This window comes from Phoenix dactylifera, chromosome 12 (genome assembly GCF_051530095.1).
Source record: "Phoenix dactylifera cultivar Ajwa chromosome 12, Ajwa_hap1_PhDact_Kaust_v1.1, whole genome shotgun sequence".
In the NCBI taxonomy this organism is placed as follows: domain Eukaryota; kingdom Viridiplantae; phylum Streptophyta; class Magnoliopsida; order Arecales; family Arecaceae; genus Phoenix; species Phoenix dactylifera.
In genome coordinates, this window is record NC_143201.1 from 14,130,888 (window position 1) to 14,143,112 (window position 12,225).

General features: G+C 35.0%; 1 protein-coding gene across 1 annotated transcript; it reads right to left on the reverse strand.

Annotated features, from left to right (window-relative positions):
* Window positions 1-4,251: 4,251 nt before the first annotated feature.
* On the reverse strand, window positions 4,252-11,427 carry LOC103717034 (uncharacterized). Its single transcript, XM_039130631.3, has 3 exons — window positions 11,162-11,427; window positions 8,944-9,018; window positions 4,252-4,575 (listed from the first exon to the last, which is right to left on the reverse strand). The coding sequence occupies exons 1-3, from the start codon at window positions 11,309-11,311 to the stop codon at window positions 4,252-4,254; spliced, it is 549 nt and encodes a 182-aa protein (XP_038986559.2). The 5' UTR covers window positions 11,312-11,427.
* Window positions 11,428-12,225: the final 798 nt, after the last annotated feature.

Genomic DNA, 12,225 nt, shown 5'->3' on the forward strand with positions numbered 1-12,225 from the left:
GCCCAAGCCCAAGCGGCTGCAGGTCCGATCTCAGGCCCAAACCAGATTGTTCTTCAGCCCATTTCAACAGCCCCGGAAGCCTTGTGCTGTAGATGCAGGTCCATAACTCCAGCTAGCTCTGCCTGGCGCCAACTTCGTGTCCGAGACTCCACGAGTAGACGATTCTGGTTGATTGCATCCGCCACAGGTGATAGGTTTCTACTTTTTCTGGCTTGTTCATTTAATTATGTTCTAGTTCTCTTGCATGATAGCCACATTTTGAAAACTTATATTGCTGTTATAATTCAGAACATTGAACCTCTCACTTCCGAACCCGTCCTATTGCCCTTTAAATCTTGACATTAAATTAGCACACCCTAGTAACAGGACGTTTCTCAACATTATTCGATCATATTGATTTAGGATCAGAACAACTGTACTACTTGATTGCACTCTAATTTCTTAAATTGAATAATCTTAATCCTTAATTCTGAATAACCGAAGTAAAAATCAGCAACATTTAAATTTAAGCTATTATTGTGAAGACTTGCTGATTTATGAAATCATAATAGATTGCATTAGTAGGTTGTCCTGCATCAAATTTGGTCCTACATCATAGTTATTAGGGTTTCATTAGTGACACTGCATTTCACATCATCACCCAGTGTCATCATTGCATGCCAACCTGTAGTGATATGGAGTACTATCTCAATCAACCTAAAACCCCTGTAGCTACCATGAATTCCGACATTTTGAGGTCTATCTTAGAACAGATCGTTGCCATACGGGCTGGATACAAAGAATTCAGACAAGAGATCCGTGAGCTCGTGCAACATTCTAGGACCCCTAAATCGCCAACCCCTGTTACAGCCCAACCTAAAATCGGTTTGGTCGCACCACCTGTAGTCCTTCCCTACTCTCCTAGGCACCAAACCCAATACTCTAGGTGTCAACAATTCGGCTATATAGCGCCCCAATGTTCCACTAAGACCTACCCGATTACTGAACCAGAAGTTAGGAACCAAGAGGCCGAATATGTCGAAGAAGTCTATGAACCAAATATAGAAGACTATGAAGAAGACTTTGAAGACGAACCTATAGAATTAGATTTTGTCCAAAATGATTTCCAAAGGGAGATTATTGATCTAAGTACGACCAAGTCATTTCACATCACTACTGTGGAAGAGATAGTGACAGATATTGAGAGTCAGTCACCTGAATTGGCACTTGTAGCTAAAGATACCCATGTGGAGTCCAATCTTGAACATTCCCCTATAGTAGTTTCCCTTCTAGAGGAGCTTAATGATGTAGTCCCTGATGATCTTCCGGATGCACTTTTTCCGATGCGTGATATCCAACACGCAATTGATCTAGTTCCCGAAGTATTTCTGCCCAACCTTCCACATCATAGGCTCAACCCAAGTGCATATGCTAGGACTTGGGATTTAATTTTACCAACAGTTGAGTTTGCATATAATAGTTCGGTTCATAAGTCCATAGGTATAAATCCATTCGAAGTGGTGCATGATTATAAACCTAGGCAACCCATAGACTTGTTTTTCATGTCTCATCAGTATAGAGTCTATGAGTCTGCACAATTAATTGCTTCACATCCACATTCATTGCATCAAGAAATCAGCAATTGTAGTCATTTTAATAATTTAAAATATAAATTTCTTGCTGATTTACATAGACGTTATAAAGAGTTAAGTGAAAAAGATTACGTCATGATAAGAATTAGGCTTGAACGATTTTCTTCAGATACGTTTAAGAAATTGCAAACTTGTAGTGCAGAACCGTTCAAAATCTTAAAGAAAATCAGTTCGAATGCATATGTTGTGGATCTTCCTGATGACTATGGGATTAGTGCGACATTTAATATTGAAGATTTGGTCCCATACAAAAAGATAATATTCCTGCCTTCTGACCCCTTTATTGATATACCTGCCCATGTTGGACACCCTGCCCTATTACCTGCTGTTGAGCCACCACCTCCCAAATTTCATGCACGCAGAGAACAAATAGAACATATATTGGATGAGCAGGTTATTTCAAGCAGGAACGGTGGTTACCAACGTTACCTTGTTCGGTGGAAAGGTCGATCAAAGTCTGATGTGACGTGGATTTCCAAAGCACAGTTGCAGCGCATTGACCCCGATCTTCTGGAGCAGTACGACAGCCGGCCAGACCTGTACTCGACGGGGTCGAGTTTTTCTCACCCGGGAGGAGTTGATGGGGACATCAGAGCCCTTCATCCAGATGATCCTGAGCCCCCGGATTGAGCCAGACCCGTTTATTTGCATATTTATTTTATTATTTTATTTTTGGGCTTATTTGCATTCTAGGGTTTATTTGTGGTTTATTTTATTTCTGGGCTTATTTGCATTTTAGGGCTTATTTGTGGGTTCATTAGGATTTATTTCTGTGTAAGGGGGGTTTATGCAAGTTGTGTATTTGGGCCCTATATATAGGGAACTATTTTCATGATTAGGGTTTAATGAAGTGATTTGGAATTTCTTTCCCCCTACGTTCTTTTTTCTCTTTTTCTCCTCTCCTCCTCTATTCTTCCTGCGTCTCTACAACCTCTTCTTCCTTTTCCCTCTCTTGTTCTTCCTTCTTCTCCTCTTTCCCCACACTGGTGCTGCATCACATTCTCTCATAGAAGAGAAAAGGAGGGGATAGATAGGAGTGCAATTGGGCAGTGCTTGGTGTCAGATTGAGCATCAGCTGCTTGTTGATAGTTGAAGCTTAATTGCTTGGTTATGAAGGTTGTGCTGAGGCTCGGGTGGATTGCCAATAGGCATTGTCACCAAATACAGGGAACGAAGTCCATGAACAAAGGAACAAGATAGGCTTTTAGGGTGGTGCAAATCCATGGTGGTGTTTAGTAGGATGGGAGTGTCAACTTGTGGATGGCATTTTTTTTTTGAAAAAGAAGGAGGATTACCAAACTTGACATGGATTATTTTGGTCTCTACGGGAATGACTAGATAAGATCCAAAAGTGAGGTCCACTATATTGAGAAGTCGAATCATGTGCCAAACTTCTAGAGGATATAACTTGCTTGCACGATGCTTGACAAATTTTTTTTTTTTGGAAATCAAATAGCTTTTCGAGTTCTACAAAGGGATATAGTGCATCAGGAGATCAAGGTCAATTTTTTTTCATTTAAGTTCCGAAATCGGTCCATCAAAGCAATAATTTTCTTTTCAGAAAAAGATTTTGACCTGGTCTATCTCCTAATCTAAGAAGAATTAGATGAAGCAGTTGCAGATAAAGTCGATGTAGAAGTTAAGATCTATCTTCTGTAGGATTTTAGCTTGTTTATAATTATTTTTACAAGTCATATCTATTTTGAGAAAACTATGTTTTCTTTAAGTAGGACAGAAATCTAACCTTAATTATGTAAGGACAAATCTCACTAGCATAAATAGAGATTGTGTAACTTAATTGTTACTCGTTAATAAAAGAAAAGTAGACTTAGACTCTGATTTTACTATTTTTCTCTGTAAATTTTGTCAAGATATTCAAATTGAGTGGATTGAGAGAATTACCTCCTTCTCCATGATCGGATCAATTTATATTGAGGTTACTCATTTTTACCCCTTGGTTGTTTACCATTTTATATTAATTTCTATCAAACAAAAAGCTTATTCTTATCCATTGATTTTAACTGCCATTCATGTTTAGTCCCTGTTCCTGTATGCATTTATATAATTATGTGCAAAACTGATGACCATATACAAATTCAGGTATAACCATGTGCACTACAGGACTTATTATATGCAAAATATGATAGAGCTAAATATTAAATGTCAACTATTGAAGAGCTACTTACAAAAATGACAAAGGAGAAACATTTATTTTAGCCAGAGATGTTTGAACTAAAAGTTAGGTATCAGACTTATAGCACTTGCCATGCTTGGCTGGTCTCCAGCCACAAATTTGTCATTTTCATAAATACCCAAGCCCCATATTCCCCTCTTGGTTAGCAAACTGATTAATATCCTAGACCATATTATGAGCTTCTTGATTAAAATATCCTAAATATTTGTACTCCTGAACACCTTAGCTTGTAAATTGACCATATTATGAGCAACTTCAACACCAGATCCTGTTTAATTATTAAACATCAATACTGAAGTCCTTTGTAGGACTACCACAAGTTTCCTCGCCACCCATGGAGGCTTTATCACATAAGATGATGACAAACTAGGTAAAATCCCATGAGGAAAATACCATTATTAAACAGGTTTCTGAACTATAAACCCTTCAACCCATATTGTTGGCAGGGCATTTCTCAGGAGATTTGCCCTTGTCAAAATGAATCAACTCTCCACCGCACTTTGGGCATTCCTTGGTCCCCTTTGCGACCATCCTGTAAACGTAGCAGGCCCTGCATCCCACGGCAACAAGATAGTTTGGAGGTTCAGTAGCCTTCCTGGACTTGGATGGAGCAAGGCCATCCAAGTCACTGACGTAATTGGTGCTAGGCTTGTAGCAGCAGTAGGTCTTGTTCAAGCTATAGATATCACGATGTTCTTCATAGGTCCTCTTTATTCCGGTCTTCATGTTTGCAGAGTAGCTCTGATTGGCCTGCAAAAAAAATAAAAATAAAATATGTAACAACCCATGACCTCGCCCAAAAAAGATAGATGGAAGAAATTATTTGGGTTTCTTGATTCTGTATAAGTACCTAAGATCTACCAAGCAAATAACAGATATGGAACTAAACACATGCCCGCATGGGTCCTCACATACTCTCCCCGTTTAGGCTTTGACGTCCTCGTCAGGCTAAGAGTTCAAATTCATTTAAATCTAATCACAAACACCACGATCGGCCTGTGGTCAGCCCCAATAGAACCGTGCTGCAGTGTCCTCTAATCTCATAGGTTAGAGGCCGGGTCCGCTCTGATACTATTTGTAATAATTCAGGACCTCACCCAAAAGAAACTAGCAGGAAGGTACTATTTTGGTTTCTTGATATGTATAAGTACCTAAGATCTACTTAGCAAATAACCGATGTGGAACTAAATACATGCTCGTACGAGTCCTCACAAAATATAACAAGCCCCTTTTTTTTTCGAGAAACAGGCAGGGGAATAAATAGAACAAGTCTTCTAGATGGAAGAATTCAGATTTGGATACAAGAAATAATTGAGAAATATGACATCTAAATATTAAGAAACAATCTATCTGCAAACAGAACATGGCAAACTTGAATAAGACAGAGCCAGATATAGAAGGACTGATTTTGATTGAGACAAGTAATTTAAAGAAGATAAATTTCATGGAAGATAATAAAATAATACGTATTCTAATAAAAATTCATCAATAGAGAAATAGTAACTACTTAAAACTTATGAAAAGAGCTAGATGGAGCTGATGAGAACATAATGAAACATGGGGATACAAGCAAATGATGTTCTATTCATCAAAATTAATCTGCATGTTCAGTATATATATGAGAGATGGTAAGAAGCCAACAAGTAGCAGAACAAAGTTTTACCTCTTAGCATGTAGATGAGAACAACGAGCTAGATGGAGCTGATGAGAACAAAGAGAAACATGGGATACAAGCAAACTATTTTCTGCTCGTCACGATTAATTTGCACGCTCAGTAAATTCGTGAGAGATGGTAAGAAACCAACAAGGAGTATAAAAAAGTTTTACCACTTAGCATGAAGTGGATCAGAATTGTAGGTTGCCTATAGATCACATTCTCCATTTCTTTCTTTCTTTCTTTTATTTTCCTGTTACAATTTCTTTTGGATTTCTCCATGACTATCCCTACCTTTTTTACCTTTTGAATCATTAGCACAACGGCATATTTCTTGGAAAGTATTCAACGAAATCCTTGGACACTTCTAAAACCATGAGCGCAATATTAGCTCTTCCTAGTTTGGCACCATGTGCCAAAACTAGTTTTGACATTGTCACAATATCTAGCTCTATCTGCACTAATATTATCTGAATAAACACAAGTAACAAACACTAGTTTTGGCATTGTGGCATTAACTCAAGAACTTATTTGGTGCTATAATTTCCATGTAAATGGTTTTTGTTCAGATAAAAATAAAGCCACAAACAAGTCAATACAAATTTTAAGTCAAATCGAACTAGTGTACATCAAGGTAGAATTATTGCAATACTGCAAGAACTAGGGCATGTATCTCCAGTTTTAGCGTACATGGTGACAAAATAGTGCACAAGGATTAGTTTGTATATTTCTGAAAAATCAAATGATTACGCTGCAATATTCTAAAAGAAAAGGATGTTTCTGAAATTTCAGAAGAGATATGGCTTATAATGAAAAAACTCTTTTTCACTGTCTTTCTAGCGGTCATTTGCATGAGAAATTTAGAGGTCAAGGGAAAACTAAAATAAATAAAAAATATAAAATTTATTATAAGAGGCAAATATAGATGCCTTTTCTCCATGTCCATGTTTTCCTGTTATATATCAACACCCTATTTACCGGTTTCTCTATCTTTCCGCATGAATGAGATAAATTTAAAAGGAAAGAAGAAAAATATATTAAGGGTTTGTTTGTTTGGGGTATGTTAGATTGCAAGATAATATGATAATTTGTGAAAATTATTTATCTAAAAAAAATGATTGTGGAGGAAAATAACTTTTATCATGTTTGGTTAGTAGAAAAAATACTCCAAAAATAGCATAAAAAAAGATTACTGTGTTTGATTGGAGGTAATTTTATATAAAAATTTGCAAAATTTTTAATAATGCGCGTGAATAAATAATTCAAGCAATAACATTTTGTTTCAACTCGTTTGTTAGCCATTTATGGCCTACTTAGATAGACATTGTCAATATTGACTGTTTTCAAATATTGAAATATATTTACATGAGTTACTAATATTTTTAAATTAATTATAAATATTTATTTATTGTATATAATTTTTTTTATATTTTGGTATATAAACAAATATATTAATTATTAATAAATCCTATGCTAGATTTATCAATAATTAAGAAATATTTGTTAATTACTTATTTATAAAGAATATATTAATAAATATATTAATTGATTAAATTTGTTAATATTGAGAATTATGATTAATATTATATTAATATATTCATAATATAGTAATATAATATATAATAATATAATTACTATTAATTTATAATATAATTAATATAGTATTTACATAATATGGGTGTGGGTACTTCTGTCAAGAAATGATAATTTCATACTATCTCTACTTGATAATCTAGCATGGAAAAGTAAATACCACATTTAGTGGCATTTATTTTATCTTCTTTCTCAGAAAAATAGACATAGATCCAACTATTTATTTTACCATCTCTCTCATCTACTTTTTTTGTTGTACCAAACTGGCCGTAAGTTGTAAAAAAAAAGTAGAAGAAGTTAAGGGGAGGGTGTTTGGGGCGAAGAAGCCAAGATGACCAAGGCAAAATTCAAGTCAGTTATAATCCAACCGTATCTATTTTCGAATCCTGTTCGGTTTGGATTCAGATAGCAATTATAGTATCCAATTGGATCTAGATTCAAGTCCAGATATTAGCTTATAAATTTGACCAGATTCGGATCCAAATTTGGATTTTAAAGATCTATCGGATTTGGATCTAGATATCCAGTAAAAAGAATTCTCTAGATCCTTGTACAGAGAAACCAAAAAGTAGCAAAAAAAAGCTTTACCTCTTAGCATGTAGCGGATCAGAATTATAGGTTTCCCATAGATCACATTCCCTATTTTTTTTCTTTCTTTCTTTTCTTTCTGTTTTTTTAGCCGATTAGCGGTTTCTTTTGGATTTTTGCATGACTATCCCTATGGAATTGCAAAAAAATCAGCACCTTTTAGGTTATTAGTATAACCCCATATTTCTTCGAAAGTATCAACTGAATTCTTGCACACAATTTAGAACTATGTGCACAATATTAGCTGTATGTGTACTAGTTTGGCACCATGTGCCATAACTAATCTTGACATTCTCACAATATCTGACTCTATGTGCATAATATATCAGAATAAACACCAGTAACAAACATTAGTTTTGGCATTGTGGCATTAACTTGAACTTATTTAGTGCTACAGATTTCCAGATAAATTATTTTTATCAGATAAAAGTAAAATCACAAACAAGTCAATTTGAATTTTAAGTCCATTGAAATAGTATTGTAAATGGTGACAAAATAGTGCAAATGGATAAATTTGGATATGATCTGAAAATTATGAGGATTATGCTGCAACATTCTAAAAGATGAGGATGTTTCTGCAATTTTAGTGACAAGGCTTACAATGAAAGAAACTCTTTTTCACTTTATCTCTTGGTTCCAATCACTTGCTTGAGAAATTTAGAGATCGAAGGAAAATAAAATAAATATATATGTAAAAATTTTGTTATAAGAGACAAATATAGATGCTTTTTCTTCGTGTTGATGTTTCCTGCTATATGGACACCCTAAGGACACATTTCAAAGAAAAGGAGGAAATCCTATTAAAAGGCTGTTTGGATGATTAGGCTAAAAATCCTATGAAATTCATGGTTGGGCTAATACAACCAGTAAAATTATAGAATTACATGTTAGCTAGGCCTATGTTCATAAATACCCTGGAGTAGCTTTAAAGCGGGCCAACTCGAATTCCATAGGAAGAATAAAATACTTTTTTTCTTCCTATAGAATTCGGGCCATCTCATTCCAATGCTAGTTTTGAGTATTTATGAATATAGGTCTAGCCCAGTCTGTAATTCTATGAATATGATTTTGCTGGTTATACTGGTTCAACTTATGAATTTAATAGGATTTTCAGCCTAGGCGTCTAAATAGGTCCCAAGTGTTTATAAAAGGAAAGTAGAAGGCCCGAAAGCTGCAAAAGTAAAGACAAGTGGAGTGGGAGGGAGGAGGATGATTTTTCACAAACTATGCCAGAGACGGATCATGAATTATTGATTTTTGGAGAAAATGTTGAGAGATGCTACCTCCTTGTCCAAGTTGTTGGGGAGTGGTACTCTAGATTTTGACTTGATGTAGTCGTTCAGTAGTGAAGAAGAAGCCTGAAAACCCAAAAAAAATATAGTTAGAGGAGGAGAAGGAGGTGATGTGTGATGGAGAATTGGGTAAGGGTTTCTATATATAACAGAGTATTTCAGAGATATGATTCAGGATTGACATAAGAAATAATAAAATAAGTGTAAGATACCATTTTAAATAATAGTATGTAGATGGGTAAATTTAAAGAAAGATTCTATAAATACCCAAACTTACGATGTTGTTAGTTTATAACAACGAAACTGAACAAGGTTTAATAGCACAGTTTTAGATATAGAAATGTGGGATTTTGACTATTTGATGAGACAATTGATCTAAAGTATCATTCCGATTCGAAATAATATACCAACAATATATCCTGGAAGGCCATTAACAACAGAAATTATAAAAAAAATGAAATTTCAAGAAAGTGATAAGTAGTGTTAATGACAACATAAAAAAATGAAGTAATGCGACAAACGGAAAAGGCAATTTTCGTTAAACCACAATTAACTTGCATCTTTTTCCGGGATGACAATGGGCTAGGTTGAAAAGGGGGGTTTGGTCAGGTATACCTAATCGATTCAACATCAGGCCAAGACCTCTCGAGTCTCGACCCATGCCTGGGGTCATTTCAATCACCTATTTGACCATAACTTTAGTTTATTTGCCAAGACTCAATCCTTAGTAGGCCTAAGGTAGCCTATCAAATCTAATCCTTACAATTCTTATCGACTAATTTTTTAAATGATTTTAACAAAAGATATTGAAAGTAAATTTTTGTTTTTTTTGGGGATAGGAGGGGCTATTCCCCACTTTTTACTCTGTACCCATCCCACCCACTCCTAGATTGAAGAACGAGCCCCTAGGCAGACCAAGTCAATTAATTGCTTGCAAAACTGGGGATACAAATAAGTCAGCTACTCCTTCAACTTCTTCTGATAGTATCCAAGATTATGACTCAACTTGACCAAGATTGTTTTGACCTAAACAGAATCATATCCTTATGACCCAAGTTAGGTCCAAGATTTGACCCATACCCAGCCCATTTAAAGTTCATGTTAGAAAATTTGCCCTACACAAAACCCTAATTAAAAAGCTTTTGACCCAAACCTGACCAACATTGGGTCATTTGGGTTGGATTTTTGGCTCGATTCAATTTTTGTCGCTTCTAATGTTTACCGGCAAGCTGGAACCAAAAGGTAAAGATAAATTGTAGTTATTGGCAAGTAGAGTGATAATAATAATAGGGTACAAATAGCTCACATTTTCTTTTTCTTTTTTCCTTTTTTTTATTTTTTTAATACCCTTTGCATGAGACATCAAGTCTCTAAGAAAAAGAATAGAATAGATAATGACCAAATATGAAAAATAAGAATTATAAAAGAATTTTATTTTTAAAGAAAGAAGAAAATGTTGTTTCTCCATAATCCTTGATCCCCAACATATAAAAACACTATATTACTTTCTCTTTTTATCCTTCTACATCAAAAGATACAAACAAAAGAGATCAAAGAGAAATGAGAACAAATCCATCAAGTGAAAACATAGAAGGAAAATAAATAAAATTTAACAAGGAAGCAGAAATAAAAAAAAAGCAAATAATCCATAATCTCCTCTCTTCTAGGGCAGCGAGTGGATTGAATCGATCCACTTCTGATCTATAACCGGTCCAAAATCGATCCATCCCAATACAAAAAAAATATTCCTTCGATTAGGCTTGTATTCAAAGACATGACCCTTTACAAATATGGATTGGATTTCGATCAATAGATTCCTAATACAAACTCCAATCGATCCCAAACTAATATAGCATATACTTCATAACCCTCCTTATTATGGTTTGTGTTTAGATTACTTTGATCTGATTTGATCAAAAAAATATGAGAGATTGGTAAAATTAATATCATCCCCAATTCAATCCATCCCGAAGGGAGTTGGATTAGGTTTGGATTCGATGTTTGAGCCGATTAAAAAATGGAGTGGATTTGGGTTGTGCCCATCTCCGATCCAGCACAAGGTCCTCACAACCCTATCTTTTTCTAGACTCTTATCAAATGGAAAGAAGTCCTGGATGGCGAACAATACAATGAAATGGAAAATTTATCTTGGGTTAGATTAGGATAAGGAGTTACTGATTTCATGAGGAAGGGTTCAAAAAATATATACCTTCATATCCATCAATTTCTTGTAGTCCTCGAGAGGCAACATTTCAGATTTTACTTTGATCGGCACATAACTAGGGTTGCCAGAGGGTTGCTTTGGGCGCTCCATTTCTGCAGTATTAGTGGTCTCTAACTTGATTTTTTTTCCTTCCATTGGCTAAGGGAGAAGCCAGAAACCTCAATAAGGGAGAAATGAGTGGGAGGGGTGGTGGATGATGGAAATATAGGCTAGGCTTTTTAAAAAGGGAAGGCAATGAAGGAGTCAAAGAAATGGTTGTTTACGAGATATTGATATAAATGTAGTAATTTACTCATTTCAAAAGGGGCTTTTACGAAATTATCCATTATTTTTTACAAATTACCTCATCTAATAACATTTTGAATCAATTTTTACCCGAGCCAATTTGAGTTCAGGCTTAGTGAGTTGGGTCAGCTAGTTGATTTGCTTTGATGCTTGTCAAATATGTTATGACATTATAATATTTCAAAAACCTTTGGATTTGTGATTATTGAGGTGAAGCAATTCGAGAGTGTCAGGTTGTGGAGGTAGAATGGTATACATTTTCATTTGATGGTAGAATCAATTTGGGCTATAGGTGCTTGTCAAAGTTCTGAATTTGTTCAATATCTCATAGACAGAGTAGAAGGTCTTGTTGGTAATAGTTCAATATCTAGGCATATGATAGAAGATAATAGTAAGACTCATGTGGGGAATTTGTAATAATAATGCAATTAATTTGCATTTGAGTTCATGCATCTTGAAATCTTTCCCACGAGATTACATGGTCGATTTAAAGATTCACATATGTTGCGTGATACATGAAAAGCTATTGATAGGGTATACGACAAGGGAACTTAATAGTTACTCTTTTTGCTTGATTATCAATTTATATTTAGCACATTTATAGTTAGCATTTTAGATTTAGTCCCTGTTTACGATAAGGCATGTCTTTTCCACTCAATTAGGCTTGTTTCTAAACACATTTATTTTGACTTTGTACCCAATATGAACATGTGGGAGCAAGTTTTAAGATATCAACATTAGTACCATTATCGACACTGATCTAA

Bases quoted from the DNA above. Each gene is read 5' to 3' on its own strand.
- LOC103717034 (XM_039130631.3), bottom strand. From the start codon at position 11,311: ATGGAAGGAAAAAAAATCAAGTTAGAGACCACTAATACTGCAGAAATG. The intron at 9,019-11,161 runs GTATATATTTTT...TTGGGTTTTCAG, and splicing joins AGAAATTGATGGATATGAAG to GCTTCTTCTTCACTACTGAA. The intron at 4,576-8,943 runs GTAGCATCTCTC...TTTTTTTTGCAG, and splicing joins CCAACAACTTGGACAAGGAG to GCCAATCAGAGCTACTCTGC.